At 42.1% G+C, this 16,206-nt stretch overlaps 1 protein-coding gene across 1 annotated transcript; it reads right to left on the bottom strand.

The window, feature by feature from the left end:
- Window positions 1-1,777: 1,777 nt before the first annotated feature.
- On the bottom strand, window positions 1,778-14,765 carry LOC125901131 (RNA polymerase II elongation factor ELL-like). Its single transcript, XM_049596545.1, has 12 exons — window positions 14,485-14,765; window positions 11,061-11,105; window positions 10,840-10,961; window positions 9,952-10,112; window positions 8,672-8,970; window positions 8,372-8,496; window positions 6,111-6,597; window positions 5,938-6,025; window positions 5,783-5,849; window positions 5,405-5,576; window positions 2,944-2,988; window positions 1,778-2,854 (listed from the first exon to the last, which is right to left on the bottom strand). Exons 1-12 carry the CDS (start codon window positions 14,617-14,619, stop codon window positions 2,750-2,752), a joined length of 1,851 nt encoding a protein of 616 aa, XP_049452502.1. The 5' UTR covers window positions 14,620-14,765; the 3' UTR covers window positions 1,778-2,749.
- Between the last annotated feature and the right edge of the window lie 1,441 nt (window positions 14,766-16,206).

Raw genomic sequence — 16,206 nt, 5'->3', positions numbered from 1 at the left:
CCTCCTTCTACTTCTTGGTGGTGGTGGTAGTAATAGTAGTAGTTTTAGTAGTAGTACTTCTTCCTCTTCCTCCTTCTCCCTCTTCTTCCTCCTTCTACTTCTTGTTGGTGGTGGTAGTAATAGTAGTAGTTTTAGTAGTAGTACTTCTTCCTCTTCCTCCTTCTACTTCTTGTTGGTGGTGGTAGTAATAGTAGTAGTTTTAGTAGTAGTACTTCTTCCTCTTCCTCCTTCTACTTCTTGGTGGTGGTGGTAGTAATAGTAGTAGTTTTAGTAGTAGTACTTCTTCCTCTTCCTCTTCTTCCCTCTTCCTCCATCCTCTTCTTCCTCCTTCTTCCCCTTCTTCTTCCTCTTCCTCCTTCTACGTCTTCTTCTTGGTGGTGGTAGTAATAGTAGTAGTTTTAGTCGTAGTACTTCTTCCTCTTCCTCCTCCCTCTTCTTTCTCCTTCTACTTCTTGGTGGTGGTGGTGGTAGTAATAGTAGTAGTTTTAGTAGTGGTACTTCTTCCTCTTCCTCCTTCTTCTTCCTCTTCTTCTTGATGGTGGTAGTAATAGTAGTAGTTTTAGTCGTAGTACTTCTTCCTCTTCCTCCTTCTCCCTCTTCTTCCTCCTTCTACTTCTTGGTGGTGGTAGTAATAGTAGTAGTTTTAGTCATAGTACTTCTTTCTCCTTCTACTTCTTGGTGGTGGTGGTGGTAGTAATAGTAGTAGTTTTAGTAGTGGTACTTCTTCCTCTTCCTCCTTCTTCTTCCTCTTCTTCTTGGTGGTGGTAGTAATAGTAGTAGTTTTAGTCATAGTACTTCTTCCTCTTCCTCCTTCTCCCTCTTCTTCCTCCTTCTACTTCTTGATGGTGGTAGTAGTAGTAGTAGTTTTAGTAGTAGTACTTCTTCCTCTTCCTCCTTCTACTTCTTGGTGGTGGTGGTAGTAATAGTAGTAGTTTTAGTAGTAGTACTTCTTCCTCTTCCTCCTTCTCCCTCTTCTTCCTCCTTCTACTTCTTCTTCCTCCTTCTACTTCTTGGTGGTGGTGGTGGTAGTAATAGTAGTAGTTTTAGTCGTAGTACTTCTTCCTCTTCCTCCTTCTCCCTCTTCTTCCTCCTTCTACTTCTTGGTGGTGGTGGTGGTGGTAGTAATAGTAGTAGTTTTAGTAGTAGTACTTCTTCCTCTTCCTCCTTCTCCCTCTTCTTCCTCCTTCTACTTCTTGATGGTGGTAGTAATAGTAGTAGTTTTAGTAGTGGTATTTCTTCCTCTTTCTCCTTCTTCTTCCTCTTCTTGGTGGTGTTTCTTTAAACAACACTCAGTGAGCATTTGGGAAGTTCTGAAAGATGGATTTCTTTCTCAAGATTCACAAACAAGCCTGCCAAAATCTTCAACAGTCAAAGACAGTCTGTGTGGAAGAGTGGGCCAAACTCCAGCCTGAACAATGTGAGAGATTAGTTTGTTCAGACAGGAAGCATCTTGGAGCTGGCGTCGCAAACCAAGGCTTCTCCAAGTATTGAAAACATTTCAGATAGCATGTTCAGTCCTTTTTTATTGTCAGTCCACTTTATTTTTAAGGGTTAAAACATCATGATTTCTTTATCAGTGTAATTTTATTGAGTTAACACCAATATCTGGTCTAATTTCATGCGAATAGCTGCATTAAATGTTGACGTGTTTAATACTTCTATCCCCCACTATAGGTCAAAAAAGGATTTTATGTACCTTTTACACAGCATCCAGACTTTTTTGGAGTCTGGCTTGTACGTGACAAACATTATAAATAAGGAAAAAGATCAAACAAAATGAATACAAATGAATTTATTTGAAACTCTGACAAAACGTCTGATTTATTCCGCATGCATTCTGTAAAGTACACAGCATGCAACAAAGTCTTTGTTTCTCAGCTCTTCACCGTCTCAGCAAACAGTAACAACGACTCCGTAACTTTCCGAACTCTGATAATTATAAACAGTTACACATACTGTTAAGTCCCTGAATACAACTTCATATAGTGCTATCAATGATTCATACTGTCTTCAACACCCAGGAAAGCCACATGAGGGAGAACACCAGTGGAATACTACGAGCCCAGAACTGGAAACCATTTCAGGCGCTGGCAATACTTTGAGTAATCATCACGGAGCAGATCGGGCCTGACCCGAGCAGAACTGACACAACAACACTGATACAGTCTCAATTCACCGAACCCAGCAAACAGATATCTTCTCAGGATGTGCACATCTGCCTCCCAGCTGCCATACGAGCCGTCTGGGTATGTACAGCGTGCGGTTATCATGCTTCCGGCTCAAATGTTAATGCTGACTTGGCGAACAGAACACATAAGCAAACACCCAAACAAAGCTGAAGTGTGTGATGGAGGATGGAAATCTACAAATGTTTTCTTAGCACCACATCTCCACGTGTGTGCATCTGTATTTTTAAAGAGTTTAGTTTAAACTTCTTTGTAAAAGTAATGTTTCTCCTTGTGTCCTTGGCAGTATCGTGTCACTGTACTGGTCCAACTTTTTTTTTTCCAAAGATGATGTCGCATCTTCTAAGAAAAGATCTCATATTATAGGTCTGCTTTTCCCAGTATACCACGGCCTCTCTTCACAAATGACTCCCGCCCTCAGCGACATTTCCAGCAGGTCCTGTGAGACCACGTTCAGCCATGAAGACCATAGACTTCCAGCTCGATGGCATTCAGCTCAGCAGCGTGAACCTCCCCAGCCTCAGGGGGATTATTGTGCTCGTCTAAGATCGCTGGTCTCACAATCAGAGCTGTTGTTGGTCGTACTCTGATATGAGCTTCTTGATGTGGGCCAGTTTGTTGTGCAGATATTCACAGCGCATCTTGTCCTGATTGTAGTTGGGGTTGGACTACAGGGACAAATAAAAGACTTGGTTATTTAGAAGCAAAGACAGGAGTGGAGTTGCCCCATGAAGCAATCTTGACAAAAGAAATTTACCTTTTTAATTTTGCGATACTCTTGAACAATTTGATTGTGAAGCGTCTAAAGGAGAGAAACAAGAATTCATTAATACACACAGATAAATAAATAACCTCCATCGTGTTTGTTTGTTAAAGTTTGCTGAATGACTTCTGCTTAAAAAAATGTTTTGCAAGGAAGGAAATGTGTTCAACATGTTTGTTGGAGCTCAAAAACAAATAGGGCATTTTAGTGAGTAACAGTAAATGTAAACATAACGTTTGTTTGTTTGTTTGAAAGAAAACCACTTCTTTCCTTGATGAACATATGCCGACATTCAGTGGCACAATTTTTAAAGTAAGAGTTTTTAAAGAATTTTTAAAGTTATATTCAGCACCAATTAAGGTCATGTTTTCAGATTAAATGGCAAAAATGTTTTCTTCATTTCTTCTGTGTTCCTTCAAAAAAGGTATTAAACTGTGACACCAAAACTGTTTTATCGTGCTGTGGAGTTTGTGTATGGATTCACCTCTACACAGTATGTTAATAACAGTGATTATTTTGCAGACATGTGACTTTATTTGCTACCTCTGGTGCAACTACAGAGCCTATAACAGAAATTTGTGGATTTACAAATTTGCATTTTTATAAAAGGAAGACTGAAACAAGAAGGGAATGAGTGTTATTCTGAACTTAGATTTCATGCAGAGTATCTCTTTGGAAGAAGAATCTATGACTTGAGGTGCAGGTCCATAATTTATAGTTTTGAGGGTTATCATTCTGTATCTTCCCAGTAGTGTTTGAACATTGTGTGAACATTCAAATCTTGGTTGAAATATGTATGTTTTAGCATCATAATGCTTTTTTCCCAAGCCGTTCTTATAGAGTATTTACACGTGACCTGACGTAGGTTTCCCGCATGATGACGTTGCTACATATAAACCCCCTAGCCCACATAATGTGCCTCTTTGTAACTGAGCCAAGCCTCCTTTGAGAAATGTGTGTTATCAATCTTCCGCATTAGCTGTATTCGCCCAGTTCTGACCAAAGATTTGCGATAAGACATGTTGAAACAGTGGATTTCACTACAAGTCGATTGGCTGTAGAAACAGGTGACACGCCTTACATTCTAAAACCAGCTGCCAGCGATTTGCCAGCCGGGTTGCAGGTGACACCATCAGCCGGCTTGAGGCTTGACGGCCAGTTTACACCGCCGCAACTTTTCTCTACAACGTTCTCAAACGGTTTTGTCATCTTGTGAATCATTGGTCCAAACTGCGCTTAACCCCTTTAGCCACACAGTAGGTTAGCAATGTACTGCTGTGGAATCTTGTGAGTCAAAGTGGACGTTTGTGCCAAAATTGAAGGAATTCCCTCAACGCCTTTTTGAGATATTGTGTTTAACGAGAATGAGAAAAACATGAGGCCACAGTGACCTTGACCTTTGACCACCAAAAGCTAATGAGATTATCATTGAATCCAAGTTGATGTTAGTGCCAAATCTGAAAGAATTCCCGAAAGGCCTTCTTGAGATTAGGGCTGCAACTAACGATTATTTTCACTGTCGACTAATCTGTCGATTATTTCTTCGATTAGTCGACTAATCATTTTATTGAAAAATGTGTTAAAATGTTGAAAAATGTCGGTCTGTCTCTCCCAGACCCCAAAATGATGTCATCTAATGTCTTGTTTTGTACTCACGCCAAAGGGTTTGAGTTCTCCGTCATGGGAGAGTGTGTAAAGCTGCCAATATCTGAACGTAAGAAGCTGCAATAAGAGTATTTTGGGTACTTTTATAGTACTTTTCTATGAAAAATTACTCAAACCGATTAGTCGACTACTAAAATGGTCACTGATTATTTTAATAGTCGATTAGTCATCGATTAGTCAACTAATCGTTGCAGCCCTACTTGAGATATCGCATTTATGAGAAGAAGACAAACGCAAGGTCACAGTGACCCTGATCGTTGACCACTAAAATCTAATATGCTCATCATTAAGTGGACATTTGTGCCAAATTTGAAGAAATTTCCTCAAGGTGTTCTTGCGATATCAGCCTTGGCTATCATCGGCCAGAGGCATAATTAAAACCACAAACAAACAAATTGAGGCAGCAGTATTCCAGCAACTCCCGTGTTCTGCCAGGTAAAATGACTGTTTTTGTCAAAGGAGCCTGGTGGCTTTGAAGAGAGTGATATAACAGCTTCAGTTCTCCATTGGAAAGAGCTGTCTGACGGCAAGGTAAAGCAGTGAAAATTTTAGACTGACTATGGATAAGTCTACCTCATCCAACCCTACTTCAAAAACATTCAAACTAACCCTTTCAGTTAGCATAATTATTAGCTCCCAACACTCTTACCTACCTCACTTCTGTTTACTAAGAGCAGAGAGGGGGTTTCCATTTGGAGTACCCAGAAAAGAATGCAGATGGACCCCCTTCAGTAATTTGACAGTAGTCACAAAGTTAAATGTTGAATGTCTTCGTGGTTTTTTATGTTACCTTGTATTTATGTGATTCATGGTGTAGCCTTTTGCGCTGCGTGTCCAGCTCCATGAACTGCCGCGTGACTCCGTCAATACGAGCGTGTAAATCTCTGTACTCGCTGTACTCAGTGTTAAAATCCTGCTTGTAGCACTGCCTCTGCTCGTGGCTGCGGATCACTGTGTACTTCCTGTGCAGAGAACATACAGGGACACTGTGATCAGATCAGTAAACCTACATCTACAGAACACAAAGAAAGCATTTGTGGTTTTGAGATCAAGGTCAGAGAAACACATACACAACCCTGATAACCAAATCTGTGATCTCAGATATTGTGTTACATTTTGAAACCTTGGATGTATTTTGTGTCAAAGAACCAATAACAGGTTTACTTACGTTAGATAGTCTGGTGCATCTTTGTCAGCTTTAAGTACACCAGAGTCAAACAAAATTTCACTTGACTCTGAAGAAAAAAGAAACGGCGTTAAACTATTTGAAAATACTGAAAAATTAAAACGTAAAGTCACCAGTCAACAGCTGACAGCACTCACCTATGCCGTCCTTAGAAACTTTATTGTTCGTATCCTCTGAACTGTGGTCTTTTCTCCTCTCTTTCCTGTCTCTCCAGCTGTCCTTCTCCTTGAACAAGAAACACAAAAGTCAGTTACCAATGCATCATGTAAAATGGGAAAACCATAAACTAAAGAGCAAGTATTTCTCTTACATGATCTTTGTGTTTGTGTTTGCTCTTTTTCCTTTTGTTTGTGTGTCTTTTCAGATCAGGCACTATCAGCGGTGACGGAGGGCGATCAGATTTGGGTTGAGGGAGGTCTGTCGTGACCGTGGGTTCTTCCTGAGCGCAGGGAGTTGGTTCTAGCCTCTCTGCCACTTCTGCCTCCTGCTCGCAGACCACTGACAAGGAGTCAAAAAGCTTTCCAGGATCAAGCGAGTTCTTTTGCTCGCCGTCTCCCGCCGCTTCTGTGACGTCTTTAAGGGCCGCTTGTTCCGACGGCCTCGCTCTTGACGTGTCGCTGGCTGTTTTCCTATTTAAGTGCGATATCCTGGGCTTCTTACTCGCCAAAGGGTCGGTGTATTCCTCTGGGAGGGAAGGTTTTGGACGGTGCGCTGGGGAGGAGTTGGGGGTGTCTCGTAGTGGACTGACCTGGGCCTCTGGGACGGTGAGGAGGTTCTGCTGTGGCTGAAACAGTTTCCTGCACAGAATAAACAGGAGACACATAAAATATTAAACTCTACACTGTATTTTAGCATATACAGTATAGTATTCACAGTTTTTGAGCTGCTGTCAAAACACAAGCAAATATTTTTTTGTTCACAAAAAGAGATCTGTGTGGGTACACGAGACCCTAAAAGAGGGTGGATCATGGGGAGAACCGCCAGTTGGTCCAGGAGCTTCTCCTCCATGATGGCCATTTTGAGGCATATTTTAGGATGACTCGAGGGTACACTGACAACCTGCTGTCTATCATCCGAGAGAGAGAAAAAACCCACTGACTGTTCTGAGTTTGTGATTTATACGACACTAACATTAACCCTGACCATGTGTAGTTAATCTAACTCCCCTTGATTCTTTCAGCACTTGCAATAGATTTGAATGTAACAGCCTCTGTCGTGGTGATTTGTCTTGTATACTGTTAATGGGTTTTCAGCCATTCTCTGAGAGTGTTTCATGGTAGGAAAGTGTTTGTTAATGTTAGCTTCTGGGCAAAACTTGTTCAGGCAAAAGGCAAAATCTGGAGCGCAGAGTTTTTTTCAGCTGAGATGCTTTGGTTGCGCCTGGTTGCTATGATACAGAATGGCTGCGGGAGCAAATATGTCAGCACAAGGTAGAGTATCTACTTGCTCTTAAAATGGGGAAAGCTGAAGCACATAGGGAGAGAGGACATACCCGCTGGACTATGTGGATTCTGTATTAATTTCTCCTCCACTATTGTTCTTAAGCAATATGACAGCTGGTCTTTGTGGTATTTGTCCCAGCCCTCCACTGTGGTTAGACAGCTTGTAAGTGACAAAGATGAGTGGCTGCAGCATTTTACCCAAAGTTGAATATTTTCAACTCTCAGGGACCAGGGGGAAAAAAAAAAAAAAAAAAGTAAACGTGCAGTGCTCATGGGCAGAATAGACACTCAACGCCTCCTCACTCTGCTGGCATTTGTAATATAGTGCAGATAAATATGTATCTGCCTGTCACAGCCTGAGGGACCAACAATTAATATGTATTCATCTGTTTAAAAAAAAGCAGTGTACTATGTATATTATATTGTATAATATTCAAAAATGGAGCAGCAGTATAACATAGAACCTATATACGACAACTGTGTATTGAATATGTATATGTATGAATGTATGTAACATGTAAAATATGAATTACTTTTATTTCTACTTGTATTTATTTATTTCTTAAGTTATTTATTTATTTATTTTGGCAATAACACATCTTTGTTCATGCCAATAAAGCTAAAACACAACAGCCCTCCCTTTATAGTGTCCAGTATGTCAGATTTTTCTCCTCAGTCCAGTTCACTGCCCAGAGACAGACTCATGCACACAACTCAGCTGGAAAAGATCAGCTTCGGTGACACGGTGCGCAAAAGACACTTTGAAATTCAATTTGAGCATCCACAGTGTCCAGACTGAAAGCATCTGTATCTCAAATTAGAATTGCATTATAACTCATCTCCAAATTTCGTTAGATTCAATTTAAAAAAAAAAAATCACATTTCATGTGTTGTTTTTTTAAGCTGTCCAGACTTTCTAAAAATCAATCTGGACACAATCTGGATACGCCAAAAAACTTGATAAGAGCTGGCAGTCTGAACACAGACTTAGCTCCTGATTCTAGTTCTGAAGGCTCCATATTTCCTGCAGCTAGTTGGTATCTGACTGAACTATATATCCTTTCCTTCTAGCTGAATGCTAGACATTTTCATGATATGAAGCAGGTGGCAAGTATCTCTTTTGTGTTACCTGACGAGGATTCGCTTCAGAAGCTGCTGGTCTCCCACAGTGTAGCCTGGCCAGTCCTTCTGTAGGTCCTTATACAGACCGTCTTTTAGAACATATGTGTTATCTCTGCTATTGAGCTGGCCGACCTTCACACAAATACACACACAAAAAAAGCAGGTGAGAAAGACTTAGATCAGTGCTCAGAGTACAAATCTGTTTTCAGGGTGACATGTTGTTATCTAACTCACAGAAATGGATGTTTAGTGTCGTAAATAAAAAAGATTTACTGTGTTAATGTGACTAAAGAGGAGAATAAATTACCTCCATCAGCACAGAGTTCAGCATGTCCTTCTCTCCTGCTGTCAGTCCGTCTTTCTGCAGCCTCAGGATGAGCTCCGGCCTCTTGTACGGCCTCAGAGCCAGCAGGTGTGTTACCCTCTCCCTGAGCGGCCTCTCCTGCACGTCACCCACGCTCCTCCTGTGTGAAGCACAGGCGCCCTTCTTTGGCTTGGACACGCCAACCCCCCTCTTAACTTTACTCAGGAGAGACTGGGACGAGTGTCGGGGCTTGGTCAGGCTGGCCAGCGCAGGGGCCGGGGCTCGCACCGTCACTTTCTTGCCTGTAGGGAGCACGAAATCTCACATCAAAAGCAGCACTTGCCTTATAAAGTAAAACTATGCTCAAGCTTGGCTTTGGTTTTCATCATCAAAAGGTGAGTTACCTTGTGATGTCGTTTTTGTTTTTAGAAAGTCACTAGGCTGAACATAAATCCCGGCTATAAATGTGTGAACCCACTCCTTAAGAAGAGTGCTTTTTCAGGCCAGCTCTGGTGAGATCAGGCACAAGAGGAAATGGATTTAGTGGATCACCATATTTGTCCTGTGGCTGGATTGTGGATGAAAAGAGACGAGACCTCATTTCACCTCTTCACAAACCCACAGTTGGGTTACAGGGATTCACATTCAAGTCTCAGTGAGCACAAGCTTCCATCTAATTTAGGAAATAACCACACAGTTGCACAAGCCTGCCGTGAGCGAGGAAGTGCTTTTGTACAGGCTTCCTCGGAACTGACAAAATCATCAAAACTGGTGTGTGTCGTGTGTGTGTGTGTGCGTGTACTGTATGTGCGTAAGTGTGCGTTCACCGAAACAAGATGACGGCAGCAAAAATATCTGTTTAGGGGGAAGTGGTTTGGTGGTTTAGGAGAAGAAAGACAGCGGTGACAACAAAAAAAGGCTAAATCACTGTTTTCATCGTGTGTATTTTGGTGCTCGTGTCGCACAGAACAGTCTTTGTGTGTTTGTTGAGACTAAAATTATTACACACACTTACAATATCTACCCTGCTGTGTGTGTGCGTATGTCGAAGAAAACAGACAAAAAGGACAAAAACCTGCAGAAGAAAATAAGATTAACTGTTACCATGTCACTGGTTACCACACGTGTTGCCATGGCAACCGATGCAATATGGCTGACTGTGTACAGATTTGTCTCCAGGCCAGTATTCTTCCTTAGCTGGAGTCATGTGTTGTATAACCGAGCAGTCTGTAGATCGCACATGTGAGTGTTTTTTTTTTTCTTTCTTTCTGTGTGTTTCTTACCCTGGAAGCGCCCGCCGTGTTTGATGACGATGGCCCCTCGGCTGCGCGTCTCCTCCTCAGCCTGCGCCATGCTCTGACGAGCCTTATCGTACGAGTCATCTGTAGCGTTGACTGTCATCTTTTTCTGAATCACCCCGAGACATGACAGCTCCTCGGCAGCACTGGGAGGAGGGAGGAGAAGCAGCTGAAGACAGCGATCTGACAGAGCGTTCAGGATTCCTTCTATATGTTATCTCTTTCAGATGAGTGTGTGTTTGCTTTGCTGATGTTTTAGTGTTCAATTAGATGTTTGCTTAAATCAGCCGCGTGACTTTGCTGCCAAACACACAACACCAATCTGTAGTTTAACATTATGTTTACCATGTGTCATTTTGGCAAACAGCTCCGCAGCTTGTTTTCGTATCTGTGTCTGGACTCAAGCAGCAGATGTGATGAATAATTCCTCAACTTTTTCACAACTCTTGGCATTTATCAGAATCACTTCTCTCGCGCGCTCTCACTATTTCCAGGCTTCGTGGAGCCGTGCAGTCAGGACACCCTGGGTTCTCACTGGCATTTAAAGCGACTGACGGAGAGACGTTAACAGCAGGGTGACTTTCACACAGCAGCAGGGGGGCAGAGACATTTTAAAATATTGAAACTTGCTCAGAAGCTCGGTTAACTCTAAACATAGAGAGTAAACATATAATCACTTTGCTGCAAACACGCTCACAGCGCTCATGAGTTGGTTTTGGATACAACACATAATCCACAGGCACCATAAAATGTGTGATCTCTGTTTTTATAGCGTCATCAATTTACTGTTTGCTTTCCGATTTAGTTTTGCACCTTATATTCAAAACTTGTGAACTAACTGTGTGTTTTAAGAGATAATTTGTTGTGTTTTACCCCGTGCTGAGCTGCTGGACACAGTCGAAACTCCCATGCGGATTATCCCGAGCGACGTTAGTCACTCCGAAGGTGAATATCCTCAACTCATCTCTGTTCTCTGAGCACGGGATGGTGATTCTCTGTGACACAAACGAGAGAAACAATTAAACATCTTTCATGCCTGAGATGATATCAATAAACTGGTGTATGTCAACAGGTCAACAAACAGTTCCTCTTACCCCTTTGTTGCCATTAAAAGAGATGGTGGGATGGGAGGACCGACCCTGAAGAAAAAGACAAATCATTTAGTTCAAGTGTGTCTTGGAGTCACCAGTAAGCACACACACACACTCACACACATGTACGATCTGATAACACACCAGCTAAGACGGCATGTAAAACGTACATCACAGAGGGTGTTTTGTGGTCTGAGCTGCTTGTACAAGCGCTACATCCTCCTTCGTTGTGGTTTCATCACTGCAATTACTCAAACCGTTTCCTTTACTGTCGGTTAGCTGTTGCTCTTCATGACTGTGCAAAGTGTTTAGGATGAAGGTGGGTCCCAACCTTTTTTGTTTGTATGCACATTTACTGGTTAATGTGACAGCCTGCAGTGCATCAAGTCCACTTTTTCCTCTCCCAGTTAACAACATGTTATCAGCTCAGTATGGCTGCAACTAATGTTTATTTTTAATGTCTATTAATCTGTCAATTATTTTCTCAAGGTATCAATAAGTTGTTCGGCCTATAAAATGTCAGAAAATTGTGAAAAATGTCAACCAAAGCCAAGGATAGTCAGTTTACTATCATACAGGAGTAAAGAAACCTGAAAATATTCAGATTTATGAAGCTGGAATCAGAATATTTTGACTTTTTACAACTAAAAATGTACTTCAATCGAGAAATGGAATATAAACTTAGTTGGCTATTGATTGAATAATTAACAACTAATCAATTAATCGATTAATGCAACTCTACAGCTGAATCTAATACCAAGTTATCCATTTCCCCAAATTTTAATCTGTATACCTCACTGCATTGTAGTGTTGTCACAGGATACCTTAAAAAAATATCCATATTCAGTGCCATTTTAGATACCACAGGGAAAATTGCAATTTTAAATTTCAAATTTTGGTTTAAAGATAAATATAACAAGGCTATAATATGTCGACAACTTCTTTTCTTGGTTACTAGCGGAGAGGAGCCAAATGACTGTAGTAAATATTAGAGAGAAAGCGCGGATGATACTGGTGTATCGATATTGCAGGAAATTAGTAAGATTACATCAATTAGAGGTTCCGAATGTCGGTTCCCATTCGTTCTCCAATAATTGCCCAGCCCTTGACTGAACTGATAGCTGAAAGCATGAATGTAGAGGGGAGGTCAAATTTTAGACATTAGTTTCTGTTGGCACATATTCGGTGCAGGCACTACTACACAAGTGAAAAACTAGTTGTATAAAGCGTTCTGTGGCTGCAGAGGAAGCTGCATGAAATCTGATAATTTGCCTCAAGTGAAGTCACTTGAGTCGGTGTCGGTCTGGGCTGTAGACGATAAATCTGAAAATGAAAAAAATTTGGGTGTGTGGAGTCAGAAAGATGTGAGCTCTCTGTAGCCGCACTTCTCATCTCTGCTAAAGGCTAGCGGCTCAAGGCTACATTAGCTGCTATTAGCATAACGCACCTGAATCTCTGATCGGGTTGCATTGTGGGTAATGTTGCACCAAGTTTTGTCAAGGGGAAAAAAAGAATGTGTGGAGAAAAACATACGTTATCTCTGATTCTGCCGCAACGAATTGTGATCGTTTTTGTAAAACTGTTCATCGTGACGACTGCAATGAGGGGGGGCTGGAACTTGCTGCAAGGCGACAGTGCTAACCACTGCACCACCGTGACGCCTGCTCTTTTCATGTAAATTACTTAAAGGTACACTATGAAATACTTAAAGGTACACTATGCAGGAACTGTTGGTTACTGTTTGTCTCAGTATCGCTGGTGAAAGTGAAAGTCAACCCCAGTTTTGTTTGCGTGGCGTTTCACCTCCCTATATTTGTGTTTTTCTGCCTTGAGTCCACGATTGTTGTAGCTTTCTCTTGGATGCATACTGCTTACAGTCTGGCACCCGGTCACTACCTTTTTATGAAGTCGCAACCTCATCTGCACACTGTGCCGAGGAACATCTGGACCCAAACATAGCAAAATAAGAAGAAAATACAGGATAAAACACCACCACACACTTCTGGTGGGTCATAAGCGACGACTGAGGGAGATAACTTCTGTATGAGTCTATACTCTGAAAGAAAATCCTTCATAGTGTACCTTTAAGATCAGCCTCACACCAATTTGCAAACCTACTTGAGTGCTTCTACTCCCTAAACACAGATTTGTTGATACAGGTTTTAACCTAATCATAGTTTCTGTTTTTCCAAATTAGACGAGCACTTCACAGTGATACATGTACCTCTGCTGCATCCTGAGAATTGTGCATGTTGTGCCCATTAAATAAATTCAATTTGGTTTTAATAAGTGCACCGGCGAAGGTCATTAAGACCTGCTGCTCAAATGCAGCAGCAGCCTGTCACTTGAGAACATGAAGTGAGTGAAATAACAGCCTGTCATGTCTCACAGGGCTGAATTAGCCTGTAGGAAACGGCAGAAACGACAGTCACCAAAGTGACACGTTTGCAGCGTGGACGGAAACTATGTGATGACTAGAATCAAATTGACCTTTTCATGGAGAGGATTTGTGAGTCCACCTGTTGATGAGTGCAGAGAGCGAGGTGGCTGCCAGTGCTCACTTTGGCCCGGCTACATGCAGAGGTGTTTTTTTTTTTTTTTTTTTTTACTGTCTCTGTGGCAGGCCAAGAGGGGTATAAATAGACACACTTACAGCTAAATAAAGAAAGTAGATATATGCATGGGCACAGTATTGTGAGGTGTTTTCCCCTCCTTCCTGTCTATCTCATTATAACAGGGTTACATGATGAATACTGAAGGTATGACAGGAGCAGTGTGGTTTTCACCTTTCAGCAGAAAACGGGTGGCTGTAGTTTCTTCACTGAGGAGTTTCCAATCTGTGTTACTAGGAATTACTGAATAGAGGAAGTGTACGTGACTCTTCTCTGCTCTGACTTCCTGCAGTGTCTGATTCATTTGTATGAACTGGGTCAAATGACTTTAAATCTGTCCATCTGTCCTCCCAAAGCTACAAAAAACCGGCTGCAACTCTGTTCATGTTTACAAAAAAAAGAAAAAGCTCCAGTCCAAAATACCCTCCTACTACTACCAGCCTCCTTCCCCCCTACAGCCTGTTTCCTTTCTTCTCTCCTCGGCTGATTAACATTCATAATACTTGCCAGCAGCTTGTAACGACTTGGCCAGCAGCTTGTTACAGGCATCACCACACAGGGAAGCGTTTCCGCATTGTATTATGCAACATGTATTCCCATTTCATAGCTTAAGAAGGAGGCTTGTAGGAGACAACAGCCGGGGAAGGTAGTGGTGAAGTTCGGCTGAAATGTGAATCACAAACCCGCCTTCCTCGCCTTTTCGCCCCACTTGGTTTATAAGTAAGGGTCCCTTTGGAGAAGTGGTACAACACTATCACCCCTAGCTGTGCGTTAAAGGTAATTATTCGAGGATAAATAGCTAACAAATAACCTACCTTGCCGTTTTGAAAGGAGCCAATGGCTCTTGCCGCGCTGTCAGTTAGTTTAACATGAAAAACAGAGACGTTGCCGCCGCGGTTCAGTTTCCCGCTGGACAGTGCGTAACACTGGCTCTCCTTCAGCTCCGACATCCCGCCGGAAGTTCCCCCCTGCCGGGTTTATTCCGGACAAACAAACAAATCCCACATAAACAAACAAAACATTGGCGACAGGGTCCAGAGAGGAAGGCTCAACGGTTCCGTGTGGCTGCTCCTCCGCCGCGCGCTATTCTGGAGTAGATCGCGTTACGTCATGACGGCTGAGCAGATCTTATTGGCCCAGAGACATAAATAAACCATTACGTAGGGCTTACGTAACCACTTCGCTTTCTCTGCCTCCCCTCTCTCTATGCTAATTTTTCTTTCTCTCACATGAAGGGAATTTCTGCAGTTTGAACAGCTCATTCATCTTTTCTTTAGGTTTCTATGAAATGTGTGTGTGTGTGTGTGTGTGTGTGTGTGTGTGTGTGTGTGTGTGTGTGTGTGTGTACTGCTCAAAAAAATTAAGAGAATATCGATGAACAAATTATTCAACTTGAAAATCTTTACTGATGTACATTGTATAATTTGTTGAGATCAAAAATCATCAATCTCCAGACTCTTTCACGCCTGTCACATGTGCTCAGTGCGAACCTGCTCTCATCTGTGAAGACAACAGGAGGCAAAGGGTGCACCTGCCAATTCTGGTGTTGTCTGGTGAATGCCAATAGAGCTGCACGGTGCTGGGCTGTGAGCACAGGTCCCACTAAAGGATGTCAGGCCCTCATGCCACCCTCATGGAGTCTGTTGCTGACAGTGTGGTCAGAAACATGCACACCAGTAGCCTGCTGGAGGTCACTGTGTAGGGCTCTGGCAGTGCTCCTTCTGTTCCTCCTCACACAAAGGAGCAGATACCGGTCCTGCTGCTGGGTTGATGCCCTTCTACGGCCCTGTCCAGCTCTCCTTGATCTCCTCCATGCTCTTGAGACTGTGCAAGGAAACACAACAAACTTTCTTGTGATGGCACGTATGGATGTGTCATCCTGGAGGAGCTGGACTACCTGTGCAACCTGACTGGGCTGCAGGTACCTATACATATATATATTTTGAATTGGGATTTGAAAACCAACACTAGTAACGTATGAGTCTGGCCTCTCTGGTCAGGTGTAGCTCACCTCAACACATAAATTTAACTCTCTATTACTCATGAAGTCTGCCTGATGTTAGGTGTTGTCGCTGTTCACAGGGTGTCTCCAGGTATCAGACACTTGAATTAAGAGATTTTCAAGATATTTTTTTATCCAAATTTAACACAGATTTTTGGACAAATCATCTTTTTGTTATTCAAACATTGCAGGTAAGAATAATTAGGAGTAGTATGTAAGTGGTCTTGTGCAGAGGTAGGTTTTATCCGGGAATATTATTATTAAAATGGGTTAGGTTAATCTACATTTTGCCAACAGGTAAGTGCAAGTATAAAGTAAAAAGACTGTATTAGGTTCAGTGGTAGATGGAGCCTATCCCAGCTGACATTGGGCTGAAGATTAATAAATTAAATTCAGGGTTCAACATTAACTTTTTTCACTTGCCCAGTCAAGAAGGTTGGCCAAATATCTACTTGCTTCTATGTAAATTGTATATTTTTATGTTTAACCTTTACTGCAAAGCCTTGCTCTCTAACTTGCAACAGACTGCGCAATA

Source organism: Epinephelus fuscoguttatus, linkage group LG14, assembly GCF_011397635.1.
Source record: "Epinephelus fuscoguttatus linkage group LG14, E.fuscoguttatus.final_Chr_v1".
In the NCBI taxonomy this organism is placed as follows: domain Eukaryota; kingdom Metazoa; phylum Chordata; class Actinopteri; order Perciformes; family Serranidae; genus Epinephelus; species Epinephelus fuscoguttatus.
The sequence above is the reverse complement of the archived record's forward strand: the minus strand, read 5'-3'. Positions and strand labels throughout refer to the sequence as shown.